This window comes from Hemicordylus capensis, chromosome 2 (genome assembly GCF_027244095.1).
Source record: "Hemicordylus capensis ecotype Gifberg chromosome 2, rHemCap1.1.pri, whole genome shotgun sequence".
NCBI classification, from domain to species: Eukaryota; Metazoa; Chordata; class Lepidosauria; order Squamata; family Cordylidae; genus Hemicordylus; species Hemicordylus capensis.
In genome coordinates this window covers 228,190,854-228,207,719 of record NC_069658.1, presented here as the reverse complement: position 1 = coordinate 228,207,719, position 16,866 = coordinate 228,190,854, and the positions used below count along the sequence as shown (strand labels likewise).

Genomic DNA, 16,866 nt, shown 5'->3' with positions numbered 1-16,866 from the left:
CACTGCCTTGATACTGATGCCCAGAACAAAACTTATTTCACTCACTGATGAAAAAAAATTAGAGGGAACACTGGTCAGCAGTGTTCTTAGAAAATACAATTATTGGTCAGAGTTCCCCCAGCTCCCAAGCAGGGCCTTCTTGGTTGTGGTGCCTCATCTTAGGAATTTCCTGTACCCTCCCTGACTGCCTTTCAGCAGAAGCTGAAGATGTTCTTATTCTCACTGACTTTTTGTAATGGTGTTGTGTTAATTTTTGTGCAGTGAGTGGTTGAATCCATATTTTACTTTAAAAAACAACAACTATATTTTTAATTTGTTTTAAAAGTAGTTTACATATTCTGTGAAAATAAGTTGTTAGCCATACCAAGAGCCAGCGTGGTGTAGTGGTTAGAGTGCTGGACTAGGACCGGGGAGACCTGAGTTCAAATCCCCATTCAGCCCACTTCTCTCTCAGCCTAACCTCCTTCACAGGGTTGTTGTGAGGAGAAATTTAAGTATGTAGTACACCGCTCTGGGCTCCTTGGAGGAAGAACGGGATATAAAATGTAAAATTAAAAATTAAAAAATTAAATATTGGATGTTCTTGACTGAAAAAAAAAGGGTTTAAAACTATTAATTATAAATAAAATAAAGGTGAGGACAAACCCTTTCAGTACAGCCAGGCAGTAAATTACAGGCACACCAGTACTTACAAACACCAGTACTTACAAACAAAGCTGCATTATGTTAATCAAGCCCCTAACTTACAAACGCCAGCCCACACATACAAACAAGTCATCCCTCTTGGGAACTATACGTGTTTTGAGTTACAAATGAGCTTTTGGAATGCAATCCGTTTGTAAGTTGGGGACCTCCTGTAATATTTTTTTTATCTATTTTTTGTTCTCCTTTACAGGTGGCGAAATTACACTGGCTCTTCATTCAAAGTCTTCTCCTCTTTGTGGTGGAGCAGAGAGATCCTCTGTACAACTGGACCAGGTAGGAAAGGGGTCATGCAGGAGAAGAAGGGGGCACACCCTGGGGGACTCTGTTCTCTGCGCAGCTCCCTGGGCCTGGAAGAATCTGTCTCCCACCTTTGGCTTAGCTACCCACTGAGAAAGTAGGGGTGTGCAGAACTGGTTTAATCTGAACCAGGTTTAATTTGAACCAACCCGGTTTGACCGGTTTGAACTCAAACTGGATTGGCCTCAAAATAAAAATAAAAAAGGTGGCTATCCCGAGTTCGAACCAAACAAGGCCCAGTCCGCTGTGAACCAGTTAAAAGGTTTGAAGGGCTATGCTTGTAAAGGGGAATCTGGTGAGAATTGCCCTTTACAAGCAAAGGGGAATCCGGATTTAAAAGGCTTCTAAGGGCGACTGGTGTGTGTGTGTGTAGTGTCACCTTACTGGTGATGGCGGCTCCTCTAAACACAATACTATCTCCCTTCTCCCCCCCCCCCCGCATGGCTGTGTGGCCCGCACAGCAGTGGCACAGTTTGTTGTTTATTTATCAGATTTATACCCCACCCAAACTTACATCTCTGGGCGGCTAACAGTTCTGGCCTCCGTGCATCTGCATGCATGGAGGTAATGCAAATAGCCCTCGCGCCACCCGCCCCATCCGCCCAGCTGCCCTTAGAAGCATTTTAAAGGCAGGATTCCTCTTTGCTTGTAAAGGGGAATCCTCACCGGATTCCCCTTTAAAAAGCATAGCCTGTCGGACCAGTTTGACCCAGTTCATTCAAACAGACTGGACCACTAGTGGTTCGACCAAACTGGTTTGCGGATCACAGGGCCGTCCCTAGCGGGGAGTGGGGCTAGGGGCAAATCAGCATGTGCGGGGCTGCCTTAACATTTTGTTCTGATATACATCATATGTACAACATCCACACAAACTTACAAATTTTTAGATATATACATAACTTTTATTCCAAAACTGAATTCTCTTGCAATAGAAATCTTATTTTGAAGGAAGACACTTGGATTCCCAACATGACTACATTTATTGCAAGGGCAGGTATCATTTTGAACAAGGCACTCCACATTGAGCGGAGTGGCCACTGAGTGTATGGTTATAGTTAAATATTATCATCATCATCATCATCATCATCATCATCAAACTGGGTCAAACTGCCACCAACATGTTTCTTTCCCCACACTCCCGCCTCTGTCTCCAAAGGTCAGGATCCCATATTTAAGCAACTGAATTTGCAGGCATGAATGTAAAGATGTAAGTAAAAGTCTCCTTAAGCAGACACACACACTAGCAGAAACATTCCAACAATTTCCAGCATTTCAAAGAAAGAGCCCAGGTCCCCCAGCCCAGTCAGCTCAGAGGAGAGGAGAGGAGACAATAATAGAGAGTGAGACTTAATGATTTGCCAGCCTACTTGCTTGCTACTTGGTCTCAGTCGCTGTGATCTCTCTCTTTGCTGCCTGCTACCCTGCCCTGCTCCTGCTGCTGGTAGTGGACTGTCCCTCCGTGGAACGGAATGCCTTCTCTGAACCTCGCGCCTGCTGCTGAGCCTGTGCAGCAGCCAGCCTGCCTAGCATGCAGCAGCTCCAGAGCCTCTGCCAGTTCCCCAAACATCCCCAGCAGCACACAGCACTCCTTCGTTCCCGGAGTTGTCATCTGTCTCGTGGTGGCTGTGTGCAAAGCAAACTTACTGGCTGTGCGGAGGATCATGTGCCTCAAAGGCACAGTGCTCACGGCACACAGGCTAAGAGGAGGCGAGGCAGAGAGCAGAGACGTCATCTAATCGTTGACTGCCTACATTATTATGATGATTATTATTTATTCGATTTCTATACCGCCCTTCCAAAAATGGCTCAGGGTGGTTTACACAGAGAAATAATAAAGTTCAGTCATCTTTATTCGGTCAATTGACCAGCAAAAACAAATAAATAATTCCCATCTCTGGCAATTTTCAGAAAACACCTGAACACACATCTCTTCAACCAGGCTTTCTCAGCTTTTTAAAACTTGTTTTTAAATTGTTCTGATTATTTAATTGTTGTTTTATGATGTTTTTAATTGTTAATCATTGTTTTATGCTTATAATTTTTGTTTAATTATTAATTGATTTTAATGGTGTTTTAATGTAAACTGCCCTGAGCCTTTTGGAAGGGCGGTATAAAAGTTTTAGTAATAAATAAATAAACAAAATAATAAATAAATAAAAATAAAAAAGTAAAACAGCACATCGTGTGATACATTCAAACAATCCCACAAATCCCACCACGGATGAAAAATAATAAATAAGATGGATCCCTGTCCCCAAAGGGCTCACAATCTAAAAGAAACTTAAGATAGAAACCAGCAACTGTCACTGGAAGTACCGTACTGGGGGTGGACAGGGCCAGTTACTCTCCCCCTGCTAAATAAAGAGAATCACCCCGTTAAAAGGTGCCTCTTTGCCAAGTCAGCAGGGATTAGCAAGGCGCACGAGTGCAAGGCTGCCTGCCTGCTGCCAAGTGAGCGGAGAGGCAGGCTGCTTGCCGCTCGCTCGAGTCTCCTCCTCCGCCCAGTTCCCAGCACATCGTGATGGTGCTGCGGCTGCTGCGCTGGGCGTGTGAGGCTTCCTGGAGCAAACAGAGATGGCAGCAGGCGTTCCGCTCGGTGCCGTGCGGCCCCGCTTCTGCTCTGCTGGCTCCCACTGTGGGGCCTGTCCAGGTGCGGGGCCTGGAGTGATGGCCCCATGTGCACCGCCCTAAGGACGGGCCTGGTAGATCGGCAGTTCAGTTCGAATTTGGTCCAAATTCTAACCGAACCACAAAAAATGGTTCCATGCACACTCCTATAAGAGAGCTATGAAGGCCGGTAGGGAAGCTTGGGCCATACAGGAGAACCTCCAGCTGCTTCGCCTTTGCTGTTGACTTGGATTATCTGCGAGGAGAAAATGTTTCTTCCTCCCTTCAGGGTCCAGTGACCTTTGAGGAGGTGTCTGTGAATTTCTCGGAGGAGGAGTGGACTCTGCCGAATTCAGACCCAAGGGCTCTGCACAGAGAAGTCATGGAGAAAAACTGTGGTCGTCTGACCTCTCCAGGTAAGCCGCCTCCTTGCTGTGACTGTTGGTCTGCATCCATGAATTAGGAAGCTGCCATTGAGGAAGTTGGTGGCTCTTCCTTGTTTTGGGATGCAAAAGGCCATGTATGCAAAACTCAAAAGAAAATAGTACAGCAGTTCCGCGATCTCATCATCTTGGGAATTGTGCGGGTTGTTGCTTGCTTTGCCTCTTCTGGATCTTGTGTTGTCACACAAGTGGGGCATCTGGTCCTGCAATGATTTCTGCAAGTTCTGTTTTCTCATATTCACCTTTGTGCTTTGTCCACATTTTAAGCAAGTTCCTACTTCATCAGGAGTGGGTTGTTCCTTAAACTGTACACTTGTTTGCAGGAGTAATTACTAAACACCCATGTATTCAACCCCTTTCTCCCTTCCTGAAGTGGATACAACATTCCTCTGGCCAAATCTAGTGTAAGATAAGCTGTTTTTCATAAACAGAATTAAATATTCCTCCTTTCTCTCTCTAATACAACATTATTCAAGTTTTGCCTTCCTGTTGTATTGTTTTAAAATCCTGGATTCCTATTATAAAAGCTGCTAAAACGGAATTTTAAAAAATCAATTTCATGCCAGCCCCCAGGCTGCCTATTAGTTAATTAAGAGAGCATTTCTAGGATGTGATAGGATCTGCTTCCCCATGTGTTGGTTGCTCTACTTCTGGGTAATCCTGCTGCCATCAATCAGACTTTTTAATGCATCTGAGACTAATATGGTTATGAAAGATGTGTGACTTCTTCTTTATTGCATTTCTCCAGTATGATAAGCTACACTGTAATATGTTTTTAAAACACTTTTGGTGAGGGAGAAAAGAAAGTACACTTTTGTAATGTTAAAGTAACAGGTTTTATTTTACTTGGGCTTACTCAGATGATGTTGAACAAGTTCATATAAGCATAATGGCTTCAGTTATCAAATGTAAACTTAAAGCCATGTTAATGTTTTGTGGTGCTGGTAAGTATCTTTCTATGTGACTTTCCTTATTAGGGTTAGGAAGATTGGCTTGGTTATTTTGTTTGGTTTCAGATTTGCTTCCTTGTTGAGCAGGATATGGTTTTTCCTTTTAGAGTACAGAACCTCCTTTGCATCCAGATAAAACTTCCTCTTCTCCCTTTCTTGGAGAAATAACTCTCATACTGCTTTCCCTCTGCCTAGCTGTGTTTTCTTCTTAAATTCCAAACAGAGTTTGCTCATCTGCCTGTAGGAGTCCCAAAAATTTATTTAATTTATTCATCATATTTCTATAGCGCCTGATATAGTCATCTCTAGACAGTGTACAAAGTTAAAACATAACAAATGTAAAGCAGAATTAAAACAGTTAATTCACAAGGCAAATAAAAACAATCCCAGACGGGTTTGAGGCGGGTCTTTGAGGCGGGTCTCACAATCCGTGAGACCCGCTTTTCCCAAAACTACGGGGAGAGCGGGCTAAGCCCGCTCTCCCCGCAGATGATCAGGCAGGGAGCCCTGGGTGGCCAGATCGACTGCCCACACGATTGCCAGCTCCGTGACGGAGTTGGCGGGGGCTTGGGGGAGCGGGAGCCTATTGGCCCCCGCAAGCTCCAGCATGTCCTGGTGAGACCCCCGGAGCCAGGAGTTGGCTTTTCGCCTCCCCTCCGGGGGTCTCCTCATGAGTAGCTGCGGCGCAGAGCCGCACCACAGCTACTCACGATCCAATAGCCCGGGTTTGCGGAGCACTTGTTCCGCAAACCCAGGCTAAGGGGCGGGCTACTTGAGCAGGTTAGCCGCTCAAGAACCACCTGGCTCTCAGCCAAATCCAGTGTTCTTATGATTAGCAAAAATCGGGCTAGGCTCTCCTAGCCCGATTTTTGCTAATCGTGTGAATAGCCCCATTAAATAGTTTAAAATGAATTTCAGTTAATAGCCTGAGAAAACAGTTGTGTCTTGAGGGGCTTCCTAAAAGCAAACAGAGAAGGAGATGCTCTTATTTCAACAGGGGGGCATATTCCAAAGCCCTGGGGCAGCCACAGAGAAGGCCTGGTCCCAAGTTGCAACCAAATGAGCCAGCGGCAGCCATAACCAGACTTCTTCAGATGATCTTAAATAGCAGACAGGGTTCATGACAAAGAAGACAAAGAATAAAGCAAGCTTTCTCTGTCGCATAAAAATTCCTTTAGCCTGTTACCTCCACATACTTACATTGCATTATAAAAATATTACACACAGGTCCATAACATTAAGATTTAAAATACATATACACAACATCTGTAAACAAACAATCCTGGAAAAATGCAGAATGTCACACTCCACCAAAAATGTATATAATTTATTTGTGTAGCAGTAAATTGGGTTTCTTTTGTGATTGAAGCTCCATTTCTTCTGCATTAAGAGACTCTTTTTATTCCTGCAGGTGACAGAGGGGAGGAGAAAGAGGGTGAACAGCAAGGAAGGACACTAGAGAAAGAACACCAGTGGGTGAAGAAAGAACCTGCTTCTGAATGTTCAGACTTTCATGAAATTGCAGTCGAAAAAATGGATTGTGAAGGAAACCGAAGAAATCAGTTTCCTCTGTGTGAAAAGATCTTAACCAGTAAATCGAGCCTTAGCACACATCAAACAATGCATGCAGGTGAAAAAAAGTATGAATGTCCAGAGTGTGGAAAGAGCTTCAACCACAGCTCACACCTTATTTCCCATCAAAGGATCCACAAAGAGGAAAAGCCATATCAGTGCTCAGTATGTGGAAAGAGCTTTAGCCAGAACTCAATCCTTACTTCCCATCAAAGAACCCACACAGGGGAGAAACCACATCAATGCTCAGTGTGTGGAAAGTGTTTCAGTAAGAGCTCACACCTTACTTCGCATCAAAGAATCCACACAGGGGAAAAACCGCATCATTGTTCAGTGTGCGGAAAGAGCTTCAGCCAGAGTGCACACCTTACTTCCCATCAAAGAGTCCACACAGGGGAAAAACCATATAAATGCTCAAAATGTGGAAAAAGTTTCAGCGACAGCTCGAGCCTTACTTTCCATCACAGAATGCATGCAGGGGAGAAACCGTATAAATGCTCGGTGTGTGGAAAGAGCTTCAGGAAGAGCTCACATCTTACTTCCCATCACAGAATCCATACAGGGGAGAAACCATATCCGTGCCCGGTGTGTGGAAAGAGCTTCAGCCAGAGCTCGAGCCTTAATTCCCATCAAAGAATCCACACTGGGGAGAAACCATATCAGTGCTCCCTATGTGAAAAGAGCTTCAACCAGAGGGCGCACCTTACCTGCCATCAAAGAATCCATACAGGGGAGAAACCCTATAAATGTTCCACTTGTGGAAAGAACTTCAGTGACAGCTCGAGCCTTACTTTGCATCACACAACGCCCACCGGGGAGAAGCTCTATCGGTGCTCGGAATGTGCAAAGAGCTTCAGCCTCGGCTCAAACCTAAATGAACATCAAAGGACCCACATTGGGGAGAGACCATTTAAATGCTCAGAGGTTGTAAGCCCCTTGGGTAGTGCCTTCTCTATTGTCTCACAGCTGTAAAGCACCTGCACCCATATTTAGATAGGTAAAACGTCTACTGGAGAAAGTATTCCGCGTCTGGCTTGGGAGCTGTGGCCACCCAGAAATGGGTGGCCATTTTTGTGGCCACCCTGAAATCATAGTGAGAGAGGGTGGATTGAGAAGTGCTTTGGCCTTTGTGAGTAGAAGGTGTCCCTTGATCAACCTACCCTTCCCAATCTGCCACTGCATAACCTGAATGCAATACTGCTTAGATTTCTCTGGAGAGAGAAAAAAAACAAGTTCCTTATTCCATGTAATGATCAGCAGACACCTAACAAGGGCGTGGAGGCTACAGCAGAGCTGCAGCAATGTGCTAAGATGGAGCTGATTTGGATTACGAAGCCACTGACAGCATGTGTAGTGGACAGCCCATTGGACCTGAGCTGAGGAGAGCCGTGCTCAAAGCCCCGAGGAGCAATGAACCTTAGAGCAAGGGGACCTCGAAGCAGGGGCTGGCTGCTTCAGCTGCCTGGCAGGGTTGTTGTGAGCATAAGATCAGGGGCCCTGTTTATCCCTCTTTGAGTTCCTTTGGTAGAATAAACATAGAATTAATAAAATCCAACCTCTTTTGTTCTCTCGCCCCCACCCACCTGATGGCAACTCAGCAGGTAGTAAATCCTGATGAGTTAATCTGGGTAGAGATTTTCAGTCCAGTCCTCTGCAGAATTTGGTGCCCCGGGATCAACAGGCGCTGGCGTGCCCAGCTCTGACTAGATCCAACTGGAGACAGCTGTTTTCAAGAGAGTTGCAAGTGCAGGGGACACGTGCATATTTTCTCCCACTAATGCCCCTAGTCAAACAGGTTTTGAGAAAAATACTTTAAGCCTTTTTGAGAGTGAGAGGATACCGCCCCCCCCCCCCAAGTAGCTGCCATCAATTATCTGGGGTGGGTGGGATCCTGTTGTTTGTCTTCAGTCTCAATGAGCTGGTCTTGTGGTAGCAAACATGACTTGTCCCCTTAACTAAGCAGGGTCCACCCTGGTTGCATATGAATGGGATGTGTGAGCACTGTAAGATATTCCCCTTAAAGGGTGGAGCCACTCTGAGAAGAGCAGAAGGTTCCAAGTTCCCTCCCTGGCTTCTCCGAGATAGGGCTGAGAGAGATTCCTGCCTGCAACCTTGGAGAAGCCGCTGCCAGTCTGTGAAGACAATACTGAGCTAGATAGACCAATGGTCTGACTCAGTGTATAGCAGCTTCCTATGTTCCCTCACTGCACATGCTCTCTGTCTCACTTCCTGTATCTTGCCAGAGAAATTATAATGGGGTAAATCATCTTTGCTTACTGGTGAAGTTCAGACTGAGCTGGTGAAGTTCAGTCATGCAAGAGTCTGGATAAAAGGTGAGCCTTTGAATGTGAGCCCTTGCCCCACCTATTCTAGTTGAAAGGGGTCCACTTCTGGGATCCTGTAAGGTCAAAGTCCGTTTGGGGAGTCCTGGGGCTGTGTTGAAAGATGCAGGAAAGTGACAACTGGGTTCTTCATTTGTTTTTATTTTATTTTCCTTTTCGAAAACAGCACAAATATGACAATGTTCAGTGAAAAGCAATCACGGAAATGGCTCTAGACTCTTGAGTCCAAAACTTAGGATTGTCTTTCTAGAAACGTTCCACAATTTGGCCTCTTGCAGTTATCCTGCTTGGTTCAAATCCCTTTAGGATGGTGCTGAAATTTGAGCTTTGCTGCCCTCTCCTCCTCAAGCATGAGCTCATTCTTCTGAAATAATAAATCATTCTTATTCCTAGTCTTTAAAATAGGCTGATGTTCCTCCCGAGGTGAACTTTCTGTGCCAGGCCCTCCAAATCACCAAATAATTCAGTCATAATTATGATTGTTAACTAACAATAATAATTGTTATTGTTCTATGGAAGCCTCTGAGATAAACCTTTTCTCTCTCGACCACTTAAACTCTTCCAAATTACACATTTTTGACAATTTTTGCAGTCTATCCTCTGCTTTACAGGCCCCAAAGGGACAAGCACAAACAATTTTGGTTTTCTAGCCCTTAAAGTAGTGAGGTAACATGAATATCTACTTGCAAGCGTGGTCAGATGGCTGAGAAATATGGCTCACAACACTCTAGGTACTGGCCTGCTCCTGAGACCTGACCTTTTATGCATGAACACACTCCTCTGCCCTCCACAGCTCAGAATAAAGCTATAAAAATAAACAGCCTTCTAGCAGGCATAATCCAGCCATCTGTTCAGGGTACTTTTGTACAGTTATGCCACTCTTCATCAATGATTCCAGGGTAGTCAGCCACATACCACATAAACAACAAAAAATATTTTGCAACTGGAAAGAAGTGGAGTCCAATGCAAGCCTCCCAGGACTGGTGTTCTGTACACACAACCAGTGACACAGGAAGTAATCTGGCCACCGCCCGTGATGTCGCAATGATGTTTCACACACTAGCCCACCAGATGCCCCTGGGAAGCTCGCAGGAAAGAGGTGAAGGCAAGGCATGCCCTCTTGCCTGAATCCAAATCCAGAGGAAGGCATCTGCTTTCAAAACCTCTCGCCTTCCTGGTGGCTGCCCCAGGATGAGATTGGGGTGGCTCCAGTTGCTGCCATGGGCACCGCTCACCACTCCGCTGCTGCTTACCAGGCTGCCCACCTGCTGCTAGGCTGCCCACCTGCTTCCCTTTGCCAGGCCATATCATGGTCTGGTGATGTTACTGCTCTGGCATGAGCCAGTGCCATGACATTACTAGATCGCATCATGGCCAGCTAAGGTGGGCAGGGTGATGGTGGTAGTGGCCAGTAGGGGGTATGAAGGCAGGCAGCCCGATGCTGGTGGTGGCAGTAACAGGCCAACAAAAGTAGGAGGGCATGGCAGTGTGGCACTGCTAAGCAACCTTGGCTGGCTGCCTGCCTGGTGTCTGGGCTGCCCAAGAGGCAGAGCATGGAGGGAGGAGAGTGGGAGGGCGGGCCTGCAGCAACCTCTGGAGACCTGCAGTCCAGGGAAATTGGTCCCTCCCTCCCTCAATTATACCTATGAGTCTGGCCACTGCATTCTGCACCACCTGCACGTTCTGAATACTTTTGAAGGGCAGCCCAGATCCATTGCAGCCCTTGAACTTTGATGTGATCTAGGGATGTGCATGAACCTGTTTGAAGGCCCTTTTATGGGGCTCCAAACAGGTTCGAACACCGGGCAGTTCGGAGGCTCGAAGGTGTGGGGAGACATCTTTAAGGGTGGGGGAGGGTGCACTTACCCCTGTCGGTGCTCCGTTTATAAAGGCTCCGTTGGGGCGGCAGCATACCTCCCTGCCGCCCCGTTCCCTCTTTGGCCGGAAGTGCTGGGCATGTGTGCGTGCACCCGGCACTTCCAGCCAAAGGGAATGGGAAGCACCCTCCCCTACCCTTAAAGTTGCCCCACCCCTGCCTTTGAACTGGTCCCTGCCTGTTCCATGCACATCCCTAATGTGACCAAGGCATGGGTCGCCATGGTCAGATCTGGTGTCTCCAAGAAGGGCTGCAGAAGGTGGCACACCAGCCCAAGCTGTGCAAAAAGCACCCCTGGCTGCAGCTGCCACTTGACCCTCCAAGAATAAAGCCAGGCCCAGCAGAACCCCCAAGCTGGTTTTTAAAAATACATGTTGCTTGTTTTCAGTCTGAAACAGATCACCGTGGCTCACCAAAAAAAAAAAAAAAAAAAGGTAAATGCAATTAAAATACAGATAAAAGTGATAAAATTCTTAAATATATATTATTTATATATATTAAAATATTTTATCTTAAAAGATAAAATTTATATTTAAATAAAATTAAATATAAAATTCATAAGACACTAACTCTACAGTCTGATCCCCCTGGGTCTTGCTTCTTCCAGGATAGTCAGAGATGCAGCTGAGAAGGGTCACCAGGTGGTCGTGGGGGCAGTGGCACTCAGAATGAAGCTGCTTCCTTGCTTCTGTTTCTGCAGCAACAGCAGATAACCTTTGAGGTGCTGAAGGTCAAGGACCTCTGGACTTTGAGCAGGGAAGAATCAGACCCGCTGAATGATTATTGGCCAGTAGACTAGCAGCTTATTAGCAGAATCCTATCCGCAATCCTTGTGAGGTTACAACCACATGTTCTCAAGCAACACCCCTGGCTCAGACTTGAGTGAAAGGGATTCTGTGGTGAGGGAGTTAAGAACATAAGAACAGCCCTGCTGGATCAGGCCCAAGGCCCATCTAGTCCAGCATCCTGTTTCACACAGTGGCCCACCAGATGCCACTGGAAGCCACAGACAGGAGTTGAGGACGTGCCCTCTCTCCTGCCATTACTCCCCTGCAACTGGTACTCAAAGGCACCCTGCCCTTGATGCTGGAGATGGCCCACAGCCCTCCGACTAGTAGCCATTGATAGACCTCTCCTCCATGAAGTCATTCAAACCCCTCTTAAAGCCATCCAGGTTGTTGGCTGTCACCACACCCGTGGCAGAGAGTTCCACAAGTGGATCACGCGTTGTGTGAAAAAGTACTTCCGTTTGTTGGTCCTAGACCTCCTGGCAATCAATTTCATGGAGTTACCCCTGGTTCTAGTGTTGTGTGAGAGGGAAAAGAATCTCTCTCTCTCCACTTTCTCCATACCATGCATGATTTTATAGACCTCTATCATGTCTCCCCGCAGTCGTCTTTTTTTCTAAACTAAAAAGCCTTTCTAAACTAAAAGTTAAGATTGCTCTACCCTCTTTGAACTACCAGGGACTTTCCCCATTGTCCTATACCCTCTCCCTGGCAAACCTCTGCCCCTCTTTGGTCCCATGCTGCACTGGGGGCTGGATTTTGGACAATGAATCAGCACCTACAGCCCCATCCAAGGCAAACTGCCATTTTGCCGGCTGCAGCCAGTGAGGCTCATGTTGAATGGAGAATTCTGAGAACACGACTTTGGGTATTTGCATACAGAAAAGCTGAATGTGTAAAAACAAATAAGGGAAATGAGAGCACACATTCACCCTCTTTCCCATTCACCTCATCTCTTTTCCTGTTAGGCTGAGACAATTCTGTTGCCATAATACAAAAAATGTAGGATGCTGCTCCCTTCACCACAGCTGCTCATTGATCAAGTTATTCAAATGTTGCCAAGGGCGTAACTACTATTAGGCAAGGGGAGGCGGCTGCCTGGGGGCCCCCATGCCTCGAGGCCCCCCCCCCCCGAGGCAAGTCACATGACTATATATTGTGAAGTGTGTGTGTGTATCAGCGAGGGGCCCATTTTAAAATTTTGCCTTTGGGCCCACTCCAGCCTTGGTACGCCCCTGAATGTTGCTGCTGCTGCTGTATTGCTAAGTGGGTTGGGGCTGCAGATATTCAGTGGTGAAGTGGAACCAAGTCCTCTGTGAGATTCAACATTATTCTGGTAGGAATAATTAAGACGAGCTAGAAAGAAGCAGAAGCTTGTGTGCAGGACAAACAGAAAAGAAGAGCATGGAGGAGGCAGTGAAGAAAGGCAGGAGAGGGATCAAGGGACTTTGCCTCCACGACTGTGATGCCTCAGGGGCTGCATGGATTTGGGGGGAGGTGGGGAGAAGGCTGGTCCTTCCTTGCTGAACTCCCAAAGGCAGAAAGGTTTCCATGCCCCCAGTGGTACCAGGACCTTTACTGGAAAAACCAGAGGCCAAACCAAGCAGAACACATGGAAGGCGAGAGGTTTTGAAAGCAGATGCCTTCCTCTGAATCTGGATTCAGGCAAGAGGGCATGCCTTGCCTTCACCTCTTTCCTGTGGGCTTCCCAGAGGCAGCTCGTGGGCCACTGGGTGAAACAGGATGCTGGACTAGATGGGCCTGGGCTTGATCTAGCAGGGCTGTTTTTACAAAGAAAGGCTTTTCGCCCCCGCCCCTCTGTGATATCCCTGGTCTCAGCCTCTCAGGTCTGCCTCCCCCTCCAAGTGGAGAGGATGAGGGAGGAGGTCCCTGCGGAGCCGGGGATGACCTTGCCCTGCAGCTGCTGTAGCAGCTGGCGGCGGAGGGGCGGCTCAATTCCACCCCCATCGTCCCCGCCAGGTGCTGGGAGAGAAAGGGCAGTCCGAGGGCGGGGGAGCAGCGTCCAAAACCCGCCTTCTGGGTCTCTCTCTCCAGCTAAGCCTGCGGTTCTCTCGCTTCTGGGCAGGGCGGGGGCGCAGCGCAGGAGGAGTCCAGAGGGAGACGAACGAGGCAGGCGAAGGGTTAAAATGAGAGCGAGAGCGCCTCCTAGAGAGGACCGGGAAGGACCGAGGCTGCGCACTGGATGATTTCTCTCCTCTTCCCGGAAATGGGATTTGGGTTATTCCCACCTGGGAATTTGGTGAGTGCAAAGTGCATGTGCGGGGGGCAGATGGGGAGGCTGGGAAGCGGCTCTTTGCCCCCGTCTGGATTCATCCCTGAAAACAGGCAAAGGCGGGGCTTGAGCACAGTGGTCCCTGAATGCAAAAAATCGGGGGTGGAGTCGGGCTTCGTAGATTCTCTGGGTGGACTCAGCAGCCTAAGGGGTAAAGCGAGAGGGAGAGAATCCAGATTCAGAGAGGGAGGCATTTGCAACAGAGGGGGGCGGTGGAGTGGGACACCTCCTTCCTGCGCAGCCCCTCCCCATAGAGGGCAGGCGGGTTTCCCCAGGTGTCTGGGTGGGAGGGCAGGTGGGTTGTGTTGCACTGCAGGGAATGCCGCCCCTGGGGAGGAAAGTGGGGAGGGAGTGCTTTCTGGGCTAAGTCGGAGATGCCCAAAGAGTGGGGCAGCAGAAAAGGCAGGGAGGCGGTGCGCCTTGTGATGGGTTAGCACCCTTGATTGGGTCTGCGTGTCTTAAACACACCTCCATTTCAGTTGTGTGACCAGCCTGGGCCACACTACTTTGAAACTAGGAGGACAATAATTCCAAATGGTTGGGGAATGGCTTCTTTACAGTAGCTGCTTTGGTCAAGCAAGCTGACAGGCTGCTATTCTCCCAACTGAGTGAGCCCAGAATGATTAGCAGACCCAGCAGTAGTGAAAGGGACCACAAGGGTAGGCAGGGAGACAGGAGAGGGTGGGGACAATGAGGTGGCCAGAGTGCTGCGTGGAGGTTTGCCCAGCACCTGTCAAGTGAAGAATCTTGACTGTGTTCTCCAGTTTCTCCCCTAATTTTACCATTCATCTTTATAATTGTCCGTTCGTAAAATTCCTTTTAGCTGCAATACAGAATGTGATTCTGAAGAGAATTTAAGGGGTTGGCTTCTGCAGACTTAATATCTAGAACCGCTCACTTTAAATAGCTTGCTAACAGTGTTCTCTCTATTTATTTATTTTTTAAATCTGTGTGTGGAATGAGTTTTGTTCTGAGCAGCAGTATCAAGGCAGTGTGCGCACACATGCATTCAGAATGCGGCCTTCCTGATTCAACCTAAGTGGAATCTAAAATTAACTGAGTGGACATAAAAAAATGTGTGAGTGTGTGCACAGCGTACGCCTTGGAGGGAACACTGCTTGCTAAGTGTTCTCTTTAAGTACAAGAAAAGGATCAGTCTGGATTTATCACCTTTGGTAAATCACCTATTTTGAACATTTAAAATAAATCACCTATTTTAAACATTTTTTTCCATGAAGAAGAAAAGTTGAATAAGTTTGATACCTGGAGAGAGAAGGCATATAACATGCAAAGTTTAACTATTGGAAGGACAAAACTCAAATCTATACAAACTCCTACTTTGGAATGGTCTGAGGAACCTTTATGGTTCCAATACTTACAAATTAGCTCTATAGTGCAGAAAGAAATACAAAGATAAGGTGGTAAACTTAGATTCTAAGTTTCTAAAGCCATCCACAACCTGGATGGCTTTAAGAAGGGTTTGGATAACTTCATGGAGTAAAGGTTTATCAACGGCTACTAGTCAGAGGGCTGTGGGCCACCTCCAGCCGCAAAGGCAGGATGCCTCTGAGTACCAGTTGCAGGGGAGTAATGGCAGGAGAGAGGGCATGCCCTCAACTCCTGCCTGTGGCTTCCGGCGGCATCTGGTGGGCCACTGTGCAAAACAGGATGCTGGACTAGATGGGCCTTGGGCCTGATCCAGCAGGGCTGTTCTTATGAAATTTAATGTAATTTGAAGTACTAATAACGAAAAATGTAGATCATTTATCGGGATTGATTTACAAGCTGCTGTTGAAATATGACTCGGAAACAGAACAAATAAAAGACTGCATTATTAAATGGATGCAAAATTTAAACAGGGCAATTGATATTCAACAATGGGAACATCAATGGAAAATGAATATCAAATTTACAGCAAGCACTACCTTAAGAGAAAATTGGTAAAAAATGTATTTTCATTGGTACTTTACTCCCACGATGATTGCAGAGATGGACAGTAATTATTCTGGAGATTGTTGGAAATGTAAGAATCATGTGGGGACATTCTATCATATGTGGTTGACTTGTAGCAAAGCATGACAATTCTGGAAGAATATCTATTCTAAGATGCAAGAAATTTAAAGATAAATTTTCCTCACTTGCTTGATCTTTCTTTGTTTGTTAATTATGACTAAACCTTCTGTACCTACTAAACATATGGAGTTGTCTTTATACATTATTACTGCTGCCAGGATTCTTTATGTGGCCAATTGGAGATTACAAGTAGTCCAACCTTGGATGAATGGCTATTAAAGAACATAAGAACAGCCCTGCTGGATCAGGCCCAAGGCCCATCTAGTCCAGCATCCTGTTTCGCACAGTGGCCCACCAGATGCTGCCGGAAGCCACAGACAGGAGTTGAGGGCGTGCCCTCTCTCCTGCCATTACTCCCCTGCAACTGGTACTCAGAGGCACCCTGCCCTTGATGCTGGAGGTGGCCCACAGCCCTCCGACTAGTAGCCATTGATAGACCTCTCCTCCATGAAGTCATCCAGGTTGTTGGCTGTCACCACGTCCTGTGGCAGAGAGTTCCACAAGTGGATCACGCGTTGTGTGAAAAAGTACTTCTGTTTGTTGGTCCTAGACTTCCTGGCAATCAATTTCATGGAGTGACTCCTGGTTCTAGTGTTGTGTGAGAGGGAAGAGAATCTCTCTCTCTCTCCACTTTCTCCACACCATGCATGATTTTATAGACCTCTATCATGTCTCCCCGCAGTTGTCTTTTTTCTAAACTAAAAAGCCCCAGGTGTTGTAGTCTTGCCTCATAAGAAAGGTGCTCTAGGCCCCTGATCATCTTGGTTGCCCTCTTCTGTACCTTCTCCAGTTCAACAATGTCCTTTTAAAGATGTGGTGACCAGAATTGTACGCAGTACTCCAAGTGTGGTCGCACCATAGTTTTGTATAAGGGCATTATAATGTTAGCTGTTTTATTTTCAATCCCCTTTCTAATGATC

General features: G+C 46.8%; 2 protein-coding genes across 2 annotated transcripts in view; both read left to right on the top strand.

Moving 5' to 3' along the window:
• LOC128343805 (zinc finger and SCAN domain-containing protein 2-like) overlaps positions 1–8,529 on the top strand; it is a 29,035-nt gene extending 20,506 nt beyond the window's left edge. The window contains exons 8-10 of the mRNA XM_053293242.1: positions 896–978; positions 3,899–4,025; positions 6,414–8,529. Coding sequence (XP_053149217.1) covers positions 896–978; positions 3,899–4,025; positions 6,414–7,546 — 1,343 coding nt within the window. The 3' untranslated portion in view covers positions 7,547–8,529. The remainder of the gene's footprint in view (positions 1–895; positions 979–3,898; positions 4,026–6,413) is intronic.
• Positions 8,530–13,702: 5,173 nt separating this feature from the next.
• Positions 13,703–16,866, top strand: part of LOC128341677 (zinc finger protein 420-like) — a 31,547-nt gene continuing 28,383 nt past the window's right edge. The window contains exon 1 of the mRNA XM_053288084.1: positions 13,703–13,840. The gene's annotated coding sequence lies outside the window, so the exon portion shown is untranslated. The remainder of the gene's footprint in view (positions 13,841–16,866) is intronic.